The following is a 13691-nucleotide window of genomic DNA, read 5'->3' as shown; positions in this document are numbered from 1 at the left end:
AAAGCAAATGTACACTACCATAGACAGGGCTAGGCACTCACAGTTGTTCAGCTCCCTTTTCATGTGTTTTTCCTCCAATAAACTTGACAGCCTGCAAGTTCATTAGAATTGATCCACGATTATGCTTCGCTGTCCTTCCTTGAGTCTAGGCCAAAGTGATCTCCCAGCCTGAGTGAGAGCGTCTAGTGCCTCGTCATCTCAAAGTATGTCAGATAGCAATGGCAGCAGAATTGTAACTTGTGAGTGCAGTCCTTTTAACCTGCACTCATAGAGGAGACTGTTCTACTAGCACTTTTTTTTTTTTTTAAAAAGCCCCTCGCTTTCCCACATGTGGATGGCAGAGGTGTGTGTGTGTCTTACCGTGTAAAAATACGTTTTGGGACATGATGTGTATAGGGTGCACAATATGACGGGTTTCCTATGCCTAAGACTTCTGCTTCGAAAGCAGTCTTGCCTGTTTGGTGGGATGGAGCCAATGGCTATTTGCTATCCCTTTTTTGTGTAGGTTTTCCATGCTACTGGGAAATCTAACGTTTCCCACTTCTTTTATGTGTAGTTGTCTGCCACCTAGCCACATTGGCCTTCTATTGGTCATGGTGTGGAGAAACACCACGTTGATTCAGTGAGCAGTACATTGTGGAAAATCTGCAATTGTAGCCATTCATTTATTCAGGTTCTTGATATAGTGCATCAAGGTCCTAGACATCGGGTTGCAGAGCACTTTACAGAGGAAAGGTATAGAGTAACAGTGAAACAAGCAAAGAACATGTAAAAAAACATGAAATATAGGTCTGGAACAAGCATTGACTGTACAAACTAGTAAGTCTGGCGAACATTTGGCTTTGCAAATACTTATTTTGTTTATGAATGTTTTTATGTATGCATACGTTAAACTCTTAGGGCGAAAAAGCAAAAGACATTAAGATGACGGAGGGAATGCAGAGCAAATCAAACATTCTCCCTGGACCGCAAACCAGCACCCTGGGACCGGTTTCGGGGCATCACCCCATATCAGCCAGGCTAGCTTGAATCCAGTGGCACAGTGAGCCCGGGACCCATGTCTGTGCATACCCGGCGCACTTAGGGTGAGAAAGCATAAGACACACAGATGATGGACGGAATGCAGAGCAAATCAAACATTCTCCCTGGACCGCAAACCAGCACCCTGGGACCGGTTTCGGGGCATCACCCCATATCAGCCAGGCTAGCTTGAATCCAGTGGCACAGTGAGCCCGGGACCCATGTCTGTGCATACCCGGCGCACTTAGGGCGAGAAAGCATAAGACACACAGATGATGGACGGAATGCAGAGCAAATCAAACATTCACTCCCAGTCAAGAGATATGGGTTAAATCCATCATTCTTTTGCTCGCCATGTCACCCCATTTTAGACCCGGCCATATGCAAATCAGTCTTGACCCTGTGCCTCATGGGACCAGTCCGGCCCGAACTGCCAAGCCAAGTCCTACCTGGCACGGAAACAAGCATCCTGGTCCTAGCATTCTGGCATTCCTGTACAATCCCATCTATGATTTTTGTGTCTTTTTGTGTGATATCCCCTCCACTTATTGATTGGAAAAAATGATCTAGATGTAACAATTCTGATTATTCACATAACTTTTTTATACTTGGCTCTAATTTCTTTTTCATAAATTCAGATGACATTTAATTAGAGAGAATCTTTACAATTCTTAGCTGATGTGCTTTGAATGGTGTATTATTCTAATTGGTCATGATCTATGTTATTATTTTTTGTTATTAAATCAATCCTGAAAATGAAATGATACATATTGTGCATTCTCTGTACGACGTGCATTGTGTTTTTTGCAGGGAATGACATTTGATCAGATGTCTCTTTTAAGGCTAATCCCTATAGTTGTGGGTGAGATAGCTAATGCTTTTAATTTATATATCGGTTATAACATTTCTTAGATTTATTTTGTAATATTATGCTCTATGTATCAGTTGTATAAGTTACCAAATAGAACATTTTAAAAACGCTAGTTCTTGAAAATATAACTTACCTGACAGTCCATGAATTTAGGCAAAGTTTGCTTTTAATTTAATAGAGTATTTCCCTTACCAGAGTGCACCGCATACAGTCCAGCCAAAGGAGTTGCTGCTGTTAACCTGAGTGGGACCCAGGACCTGTCTATGCCACGAAACAAAGGCATCATAAAGCCTCTGGCATTGCCGGGGCAGCTCATAGGGAAGGCATTTGGCTCAGGTAGGGGTTACTTTGTTTTGTACAATATTGATAATGTGTGCGATGTTAATGTTTAACATATATTTTTATTTGTTTTCCATTGATTTTACCCCGGCGCCCAACTCCTGATTGAAATGTTTGTGATATTTTACGGGGTTGTTTGTAAGAGTTCAGTTCTTCAAATTTGCACTGTCTACACTTTTACGAGTACTGAATTTCAGTTTTTTTGCTTCAAATATTTTTATTGTTATGATCAATATTGAAGCAAACCAACTTTGTGGTCGACATAGTAATAAGAAGCTCCAAAGAATAATATACTTTTGCAGTGTGAATCTTTCTGGATTCACTAGGCTGTGCCTTATTCCGCGGTCTAGTGGTTGGGTCCGGAGTCGTAGTGTTTTTTCTCTATTTTTTTATTGTCGTGGCCCAGGTGGGCGTCGATGTCCCACCATTTGGTGTCCTCCCATGACGTCGGCGTGCTTCCTCCGGAAGCTCCCACCTTTGGGCGCCATCTTCAGATTCTTTTTTCCGCTGTTGGGTCTGGATCATCACCGATGAGTTCCAGAGTTTTGGGAAAAAAGGAGAAGAAATTAAGCAGAAAACCACAGAAAAGTTTGAGTTTTCATCTCACAACCAGGAACACAGAGCCGGGACGACAAAGAAGGAGAGGAAGATAAAGAACTTCGACGTTCGACGGAAAATGCGCACACCGGAGCGCAGGAATGGCCGAAACCCACTTCAAATTTTGCCGTAACTGCCACCACCAATACGTGCAAAAGGACCAGCACCCAGTCTGCAACCTCTGCCTGCCAATCGACCACGAAAGCAAGGATTGCAATACCTGCTCGGCATTCACCCCCAAGATCCTCAGAGTGAGGGAAAGACGGAGGAGAGCGAACTACGCCATGCAAGGCCAAGGAGAACCTCCGTTGCAAAGGGACTTGGGCCTCTTGAGCTGAGAAGAGGACAACATCGCCGAGGGACCAGAGGACTACACGGTCGTAGAGACCGATAAGAAGTCGACAAAGGAGGTAAGGGACACGTCGACCCCCTAAAACCCCGACAGACTCTCGAAAAACAGAGCCAAAGTCCTCGAAAGGAGCACTGGTGTCGAAGCAATCGACAGCCACAGCTGCGTCCACGGTCAAACAGCCCAGCGGATCCTTCGAAAAGGACTCCCAGCCGGTGAAAGCTCAAGAGAAGCCTAGATTGGCGAAGCACGCCCCCGAAAAGGCGCGCTCGACGCCGAGGGAAAAAGACGAAGGCGACTTCGACGTCAACATCGACGACATCGAAGAGAAGCGCCAAAACTCTCTGCGCCGAACAGGCGGACGAAATGGAGAGGAAGAAAAGAAGGCTCGAGGTGGAAATGGAGTTTCCTCCAGAGGAAGAGGGTTTTCGAAGAACGGATGAGCAGATACACCATCCCTTCAAAGCCCTCGACGGTTGTCGAAGTAGAAGTCGAAGAAGAGTTCGATGCCGCCGACCCGCCGAAAACTCCAGAACCAGCAGAGCAGCAGGACGAAGAGGTACTGTATTGTTACGAGGGAGAAGGTGAGGAAGATCAACAAATAAACTTGGAATCGACTTCCTCGACGGCGCAGGACCTGGATTGGCAGGACCTCGACGCCGAAAGCCCAGAAGAAGCCGTAGAGTCCTATCCATCGAGGCCTTCGCCGCCAGACGACATTGGCATCTACAACATGGTCATCAAGAATGCTGCAGCAACATATGGGGTCAAATTAGAGGAAGAAAAACCAAAAGCCTGCTTCCTCTTAGAATCTCTGCTCCCCACTCAAACTAGGAGCCAATTCCTACCCATGCTTCCAAGTGTACTGGACCAGGGCAGGGAAGCTTTCAAAGAGCCAGCAACCTGCGGGTCTGTCATCCCTAGAACAGAGAAAAAATATAAACATTCCTCGAAGGATCCAGTATATATCCAGGGATCGGTACCGGCTGACTCCATTATAACGGCGACAGCCAGAAAGAGGGCCAACATTCCCACAAACTCAGGGCCACCTCCAGACAAGGAGAGTGAGAGGATAGACCTTACAGGGACGAAAATAGAGAGGAATGCAGCAATTTACGGGCGCATTGCGAACTCCATTGCCCTAATAAACAGACATGCTTACCAACACTGGGAAGAGGTCGGACAGCTGCTCAAACATCTCCCAGAACAATACCAGCAGAGGGCAACACACCTGGTGGAGGAAGGCAAGAACATGGCCAACATCCAGCAGGCTCATGATGATTGGAGTGAGAGAGGAGGCATGCCTGGCTAAGGATTTCAGGTTTCAAACCGGAGGTCCAGAACAATATTCTGAACACAGCCTTCAATGGGGAACAACTGTTCGGCACACCAGCGGATGAGAAGCTGACACAGCTCAAAAAGGAGAATGAAACTGCGAGGTCCATGGGAGCACTGCAGTTCAGAGAGATGAGAAGGGGCATCCCCTCAAGGAGACCGAATGGCAGAGGAGGAAACCAGCCGGGAACGTCGCACCAGACTTTCCAGCAAAGTTATCAGAGTAACAACCAGGCACAGCAAGGTCAGCAACAGCAAAACTGGCAGTACCAACCTAGGGGCCAGTCCTTTCGGTGGTGACCGAACGGACGTGGACAAACGAGCAGAGGGGGGCAGCAGCAATCCACCTCAAAGTGACTCTGCTGTACCAAACGTTTCCACCAACACAACATCTCTACGGGGGCGGCACAACAAAAGACTCAGAAAACAGTTAGAAACACACACAGGAGAAAACAGCGAACATGTAACAGGCAGACTAAGACACTTCTTCCAGGAGTGGAAGAAAATAACAACAGACAAATGGATACTGAACATCATACAGTTTGGATACTGTATAGAACTGGAAAAAAAGCCACCAAACAGGAGGCCAACCAACAGAACGCGCACAGCAAAAGAGCTTGCGCTTCTCCTGCAGGATGAACAAGAACTCCTCCACAAGGACTCAATAGAAACCGTGCCATTCAAGGAAAGAAACAAGAGAGTGTACTCCAACTACTTCCTCGTGCCAAAAGTGGACGAAACGTTAAGACCCATCCTGGACCTACGGTTCTTAAACCAATACATAAAAACTCAAATTCAAAATGACGTCCCTACAAGAAGTTGTACCACAAATAAGGGACGGGGATTTTATATCCCCTATAGACCTCAAGGATGCCTACCTACACATTCCCATGAACCGAAAACACAAACATCTACTGAGATTTGCCATCAACAAAGCGCACTACCAGTTCATGGCCCTAGCCTTTGGACTAAAATGCGCACCAAGGGTCTTCACAAAATGCCTATCTGCTGTAGCGGCGCACTTACGAAGACAGGGAATTCATGTATATCCCTACCTAGACGATTGGTTGGTAAAGGCGAATTCCTACAACCAATGCAAACTACATGCTCAGCTGGTCACGCACACGCTGACAGAACTAGGATTTTCGATACACTGGGGGAAGTCCTCGATAGAACCAGAACAGGTGAAGATCTTCCTGGGCGCACAGATCAACACCATTCAGGGCAGGGTATTCCCCAGCGAGAAGAGAACCTTCGCACTGCTGAAGGAGACACGTCAATACCGGAAGGATCAACCTCTGACTGTGAGGACAGTGAGCAAACTCATGGAGATGATGGCGTCCTGCATTCACCTAGTCCCCAATATCCGACTCCACATGAGACCATTCCAGGAATGGCTACAGCAGCAATGGTCACAGGCAACAGGGAGCTGGGAGGATCTAGTGGTTGTAACGCACACAGTGCAAGAGGAGATCACATGGTGGAACAAAGAGAACATAACAAAGGGGAAACCATTTACACCACCAACTCCAACAGTGACCATCACAACTGACACATCCCAAATGGGATGGGGAGCGCATATCAACCAGCTCAAAGTGAGGGAGTTTGTGGACACAAACGGATGCGATAAGACACATCAACTACCTGGAACTAAAGACTGTGTTCCTTGCCCTAAAAGCCTTCCAGAGACAACTGTATGGCCAGAGAGAGTTGATACAAACCGACAACACCACAACAATGTTCTACATCAACAAGCAGGGAGGCACACAATCTGTGGCGCTATCAAGCCTAGCGCAGGGGATTTGGATGTGGGCCATCCCACTACAAATAGACCTCCTGGCGATACATCTACCAGGGAAGGAAAATGTGGAAGCAGACAGACATCAGCATCCCACGAGTGGGAGCTCAATACACAGGAAACGCAAAAGCTATTCAAAAAGTGGGGGACCCCACAAATAGGAGATAGTGCAAGTAAAGGAATCTTGCTACGGAGCAACCTTCCCTGGGTGCAAATGCTAATTTTAAATCAGTTTACCCTTATATACAATCATTTTTTGTGACTGATGATTCTCAAAAACAGTTTCATTTCACAAACAGTATTTTCAGCAACATGATAAGTTTTTCAAACCAACATTTAATTATTGTTCAAATCACAATAATACTTTGTTCATTACAATTTATACATAGGTCAAAATTTTTGTTATATCCATGCTCGCCCAATGCATTTCGGGCCGTATAATGGCCCTTCTTCAGGGGAAGATCTAAAAACAAGATGAAAGTAAAACAATAAATCCAATCATTTCAACTTCATGAGTGCAGACAACGGCTACAACATATCAAGAAAAGCATACTAAGTACAACAGTACATGACATCTCTTCGTTATTTCGAATTAATACTGATTTTGCGAATATATGATTCAAGTCAGAACGAAATAATCCTTAAAGAATACCCTTATAGAACCCAGTCACCCGAAGTGATGATATAATACACACGAACATGTGTATGTGTGAAAAAACACAGACTAAGCGTACCTGATGACCATGTATTAAACGCACTCTATAGAGCAGGAGAGAAAAAAACATACCAATCCTTAATCCAAAAAAACCAACACTATAAACTCAAAACAAGCCGAACTTTAAATAAACAAAACCTCTTTTCCACTGACCTTGGTTCCTGACAACCTTTTGAAAACAAATACCCCCACTCGGTAAATCGAGCTCGAACGGGATTTCTAAAAGAAAGATCCAGTCAGCAAATTACCATCCGCGAAATACACATCAATACAGCTGTAATTACTCCAAATAACGCAGAGAGCGTCCGCTCACCTTTTCAAAACCTCTTCAAAGTAGACGTTACCGATAACCAAACGGAAACCATTCTTCTCTACCGATGCAGTTCTCCACATCCGCGTCTACCATATATGGAACTGTAATCACTAGCAGCGAAAAGGGACTGAACCTATTTACTTCATGAATCTTAGCGCGCGCCATTTTGGAATGGGGTTTCATGACTTACACTTCTAAAAACGGTGTCAACCAAGCAATGTATGAATCGCTAGTATAAATTGCCCACCGGCTTATTTTTTATTTCAGACCACACAACCTATGATCGAAAGCCTAATTTGATGTGAAAAAAATAAAAAACACCTTGTTAGTGAACTGCAAGGAGAAAAAGTGAATGATAGAACAGTAAAGAATAGTAAAGAAAGACGTTCTGATATCAACAGCAATTATAAGCTTAAAATCAGTCTGCGTGTCTCCAATGGTGTACAATACGTATTTTTTAAAGAAAACATCCTAAATCAACTTTCTCGTTGATCCCATGGGGATCTTGAGTATTCAGCTTTTTTATCCAAAAAATCTCCCTTTGTAAGAGTGTTTTTGTTAGATTTTTACCAGGGGTTGGGACCATTTTCTCTATCACTTGGAATTTAAGTTGTGATATAGAGTGTTTACACAAGTTCCAATGAACTGCGAGACTGCTTTTTGGGTTGGCGTTTCGGATCGTGCTTTTGTGCTCAGAGATTCTTGTCTTGATTTTTCTCTCAGTTTTGCCGATATATAACAGTCCACAGGGACATTTTATAGCGTAGATCAAGTTCATCGAGTCACAAGTTGAATTATGTCGCAATTTAATGGTTTCCCCTGTGAAGGGATGATGTACTTCATCTCCTATGATAACATTGTTGCAGTGCACACAGTTCAAGCAACGTTGCGTCCCTTTATATGCCATTCCATCAGTGCTGGGTGTAGTTGAAAGAATTTCTTTGATGTTTCTCGACCTTCTAAAGGCAAATAAAGGTTTTTCACGAAAGAGATCTTTGAAATCTTCCTCATTTTGTAACACATCCCAACGATTCATTAGAATTTTTTTGATTTGTCTGGATACTGTGGAATATGTAGATACAAAAACTTGTCGAGTTAGTTGTACTTTAGGTTTGGTTTGCAATAAATTTTCTCTGGTCTTTTGCTCTGTTTTGGTAATGGCTTCTCGTAGAATGTTTTCAGGGTACCCTTTAGATGAATACCTTTTCTTCATGCATTCGATATTTTTTTGGAGCGTTTGTTCTGTAGAGCAAATCCTTTTGGCTCTCAAAAATTGTGAATAGGGAAGATTGTACATCAGATTTTGTGGATGAAAACTTGAGTATAACAGGGCATTGTTTTTGTCTGTAGGTTTATGAAAGATTTCCGTGTGAATGGCACCATCAGTTATCTTAACCAATACGTCCAGGAATGGGAGTGAATTCTCACTGATGTTGCTTGTAAATTGTATATGTTCATCCTTTGTGTTTAATTGCGATATTTTAATCTCCAATTGTTCTGTGTTGTTTTTCCACATGATAAAAATATCATCTATGTATCTTACATACAACAAAAGATTATCCATCCATTCCGGGTCACTTTAAATGTATTGATCTTCGAAATAGGCCATGTAGGTATTAGCATATGCAGGTGCTCCTGCAAAACCCATAGATGTACCTTTGAGTTGTAGGTAATACTGGTTATTCCACTCAAAATAACTATGGTGCAAACAAAAGTGTAACATTTCCAACAGAAAAACTTTGTCCGTCTTCAGAGTTGTTTGTCTCAATAAGGCCCATTCTACTGCTTGCATCCCTCCCAGGTGGGGGATGGAAGTGTATAAAGATTTTACATGCAGCGTGCAAAGTACAATGTTGTTGGTCATCTGTACATTCTGTAGTTTCTGCAAAAAATGAGTGGTGTCTTTTATGTAGGATGTCCATTCCTGGACGATGGGTTGCAGAAAATGGTCAATATATTGTCCAATAGGTTCGAAAATGGTTCCACACCCCGTGACAATAGGTCCAAAATAGACCTGTTTGCAACACACCAGAATGCAAAATGCCAAGACTTCGCATCCAGACAGCCAGGGCAGCAATACTAAGGAAATGCCCTATGGATAAGCCAGTTGAAGACATTTGCCCACGCTTTTCCCCCGATACCGCTGATACACAAGGTGCTCAGCAAATGCAGAACAAGCAACATGACTCTGATACTGGTAGCACCACAGTGGGCCAGGCAGTCCTGGTTCTTACAGATAATGGAGATGGCGCAGGGGCCACCATACAAGTTCCCAAAAAGAAGAGACCTGCTCTCATTGCAAAATGGGAAAGTGCTCCACCCAGAACCAGAGAGCCTCAGCCTAGCAGCTTGGCTCCTGAAGACTTGGAGTTCACACACCTAAAACTCCCAGAGAGCACACTGGCGGTGCTGCGGGAAGCAAGAAGACCTACCACACGGAAGTGTTATGTAGCAAAATGGAAAGGGTTCACCCCCACCCCAAAAAGGGTACCACCACCGGCATAGAACCTCAATGTAGTTCTCACGCAACTTATGAAGGCACCCTTCAAACCCATTCACAAGGCCTCTCTACATATGCTCACCATAAAAACAGCTTTTCTGGTAGCAATCACCTCGCTATGCAGGGTAAGCGAACTGCAAGCGCTAACACTACAAGAACCCTACATTCAACTGACAGGGTGGTAATGAGAACAGACACACACTTTATGCCAAAGGTGGTGTCATGGTTCCACTTAAGCCAGACAATACAGATACCAAGACTTAATACACACCTCAGTTGCGCAAATGGGCTCCCTTTCTCCCTCCCCTACCCCACAGCCCTCCACAGTTTCCAACATCCAATTTATACTCTCATATCAGTATGCCAACCGATTCATTGACTTCATCTGGGAGAACAGGTAACACTAATTGGGCTGTCCAGTGATTAAACATAGTAGCCCTCTCCTTTTTATAGTCTTTATATTGATTAGTTAGACACTTTCAGAAGCGTTCCAGCGCTAAAATGCCAAATATTTGGTCCCTTGTACCAATGTGGTCCCTATGGGTGGGAATGGGTTCAGGGTTGATTCCTTCTGTATTATGCAGATGTTGGAAATCACACCCTTCGAGGCTGCATATGTAGATATAAACCTTTAGAATGAAGTGTGATCTGGAGGCTTCCTGTTTAAGCCCCAGATGCACCACACAGTGGTGCATTTGGACATTATGGAACCACTCCTCTCCTTCTAGCTTAAATACCGGCGTACATAATGAAGGTATTCTGATCTTTTGCCTTCAGAATGTGTGATACCATGGCACAGCCCCACTGCTTCCATCAAGGAAAGGGTCACTGTGCTGCTGCTGGTGAGAATGCAATTGTCTAGTGAATGAGAGTGAGATGAGCGAAAGGTGGTTACCCCCAAACCTGTGCTTATTGAGCCCTAAATCGTAAGGGCCACTCTTATGTTGGTGCTCAAGTTGACATTGGCCAGCGTGTCTGATTTTTGGTTTCCAAGCCAGAGTCCATGGCAGACTTGTTACTGTAGCTTGTTCCATATGAAGCCAGATCTTGTCTGTGCTTCAGAGACCGTTCACTCTTGACCTTTAATTGGGTGCTTTATTTTACAGAGAAAGGCCTGGGAGGCTTAAGCCCCCGGTTCACAAATGGGCCAATGACTTTATACAATGTCTTTCAACAGCCATCAAAGTAGGAAGAAGCTGTGAAATGCAGAGGACCTAAGGAAAAATATTTATTTTAATAGTGCTGATATGTCGTAACGTATCTCTTCATGGCAGAGATGCGGCATGAATCAATCAATTTCCAGCAACAGCAGCAGTGTAGAATATTGGGTTACATCTCCACAGTGCTCACCAACACTGCCGATCTCTCCCAGTCTCGGGCATGAAACTCTTAACCTGTGTAGTCCAGCAGGTTCTTCACTCGAAACAAATGGCTTTGCTCTCCGCGACAGGCAAGCAGCCTGGCTGGTAGTACATTTCACTTAGTTAATGTCCACTATGTCTATTCTGAGGATCTCACAATCACATTGTCTTCCCCCTCCCAGCACCTATGATGTACTTTTGTTGCTTACTGGGTCAGGCTCACAGAGGAGACCCCTCAGGCACATCCTGTTTTCAGGAACACTCACTAGCCTTGTGCTTTTTCTGGGCTCACCCTGTCTCTTAACTTTGGTCGCTGGCAACCACAAGCTTTGCACTGCCCCCTTTACGGCATGTACTCTTGAAGTCATGGGTGCGTGGCATGTGATAAGGGCCGCCAATGTGGACTTCTCCACAGGTCTCTTTGGTTCAGAACCAGTAGTACTGCTAGGGCAGGAACGAGAACAGGCTTGTGATATAGCTCTTTCTTGGCTGCCTGTAATGCAAATCTTTCCTGGGACCTCGTCACTAGGAACCTCCCCTCTCCACGCGCCAGGGATACCAGTAAGGAGCCCTTGTACTACAGACACTGAGGTTAAACTGGCCCGCCGGGTGGGGGGAGGGGAGGGGAGGGAAGGGAAGGGAGGAGTGTCCACTTCAACAACATGGCTCTGCTCAAAACGTGATTATTTCGTTTTTAACATAAATTCTTACCTATTTATTCAGTTGAGAGTTTTATATTGGCTAGCGTATTTCCTTTAAGTAGCATCAGAGCACTCAAAAGTCATGAACAGGTAAAATTGGTCTTGCTTCTGAATAGGATTATTCAATCAGTCAATCAGCATTTGTATAGCGCATCACTGTCACCCCTAGGGGTATCTGGACACTGTAGGTGCGACGTCTCCATCGAAGAGCCAGGTCTTGAGTTTCTTCCTGAAGTCCTCCAGGGAGGGTGCTGTTCGAAGATGGGAAGGTAGGTCTTTCCAGGACTTGGCGGCGATGCAGGAAAAGGAGTGGCCCGACTGCGGCTGTGACGGATGCAGGAGTGTGCACCCAGGCTGGTGAGGAGGAGCACAGGTGTCTTGCGCGTAGGTGGAAGTTCAGTCATTGGTTGCTGTAGGCCTATCCTGGATTGTGAAGAGCTTTGTAGGCTTGTGTGAGGTTCTTGAACTGGCATCTCTTCTTGATGGGGAGCCAATGGAGGTTTCTGAGATGGGGGTTGATGTGGATCTGTTTATGGAGGTCCAGGGTGAGTCTGGCTGTAGCATTCTGTACGGTCTGGAGTCTTTTGAGGAGCTGGGTGGAGATGCCGGCGTAGAGAGTGTTGCCTTGGTCAAAGCAGCTGGTGACGAGGGTCTGAATGATGGTCTTTCTGGTGTTAACTGGGATTCATCTAAAGATTCTGCAGAGCGTGCAAAGGGTGTGGAAGCAGGAGGAGGTGACTGCATTGACTTGTCGTTTCATGGTCAGTTCGCTGTTGAGGATGATGCCTAGCTTGTGAGCCTGGTCTGTTGGTGTGGGTGTTTGTCCTAGTTCTGCTGGCCACCAGCTGTACTCCCATACGTTTGTGTTCTTCTTGAAGTTCAGTGCTTCTGTCTTGTTCAGTTTAAGGCAGTTGTCTTTCATCCTGTTGACTCCATTGGTCATGGCGTCGCTGAAGTTGATTTTGATGGTGGAGGGGTCTTCGGTGAGGGAGAGGACGAGTTGAGTGTCTAATGCATAGGAAATTATGGTGAGGCCGTGGGATCCGACGATGTCTGCGAGGTCGGATCATGTAGGTGTGAACAAGGTGGTGCTGAGGGATGAACCGTTGGGTAGGCCGCCTAAGATGCCCTTGGGTTCGGAAGTGAAGGGAGGCAACCGGATACTCTGTGAGGAAAGGGCGTTTTGTGGAATGCTGATGTTGTAGCGTCCTGCCGATGTTGTAGAGTCAGGCATTTACGTTAGATGAGTGAAGGAGAACTACGTCCCATGGTTGGTTTAAAAAAAAATATAGATGTTATCCATATCTTACTTGGTTTCAGTTGTAGGTAAGTTTGAAAAGTTAAATTTTTAGTAGTCAAGTGAAATGTGTACCTTGATTCCTCTTCCAAGATTGGGATCAAGATGTTCCATAGCGTAGTGCTTGGACCCTCTTGGATTTGTTCAAATGTTTAAACCATTTGAGAGAATGTTGAGTGTTTTTATGGGAACCTGTAGAACAGATATGTGATTAGTATATAATGGAAATAGGGACTAGAGAGTGCAGGCATTTTGTACCTTTCCTCAGTATGCTTTGTGGCCAGTGCACAAGACTTTGTACTTGAAATTGTATTTTCCAGAAACAAGTGAGGTGCTTTCGGTGTGGGTTTATTGTGGTTTTTAATATGTAATTTGAAAGATTTAGCTCTTGTGTCAAAGCACAAGTTTTATTTTGCATCTACATAAAGTTTACTATGAGATGTAGGCGATAAATCACTTCCTCCCCTTCTCTTATGGTTTACTTCCTCCCCAAGA

At 44.8% G+C, this 13691-nt stretch overlaps 1 protein-coding gene across 8 annotated transcripts in view; it reads left to right on the top strand.

Annotated features, from left to right (window-relative positions):
* Positions 1 to 13691, top strand: part of GREB1L (GREB1 like retinoic acid receptor coactivator) — a 492334-nt gene that overhangs the window by 270241 nt on the left and 208402 nt on the right. For all 8 annotated transcript variants that reach the window (XM_085605794.1, XM_085605790.1, XM_085605791.1 and 5 more), the window contains exon 8: positions 2087 to 2227. In XM_085605794.1, coding sequence (XP_085461920.1) covers positions 2087 to 2227 — 141 coding nt within the window. The remainder of the gene's footprint in view (positions 1 to 2086; positions 2228 to 13691) is intronic.

This window comes from Triturus cristatus, chromosome 5_1, assembly GCF_964204655.1.
Source record: "Triturus cristatus chromosome 5_1, aTriCri1.1, whole genome shotgun sequence".
NCBI classification, from domain to species: domain Eukaryota; kingdom Metazoa; phylum Chordata; class Amphibia; order Caudata; family Salamandridae; genus Triturus; species Triturus cristatus.
The sequence above is the reverse complement of the archived record's forward strand: the minus strand, read 5'-3'. Positions and strand labels throughout refer to the sequence as shown.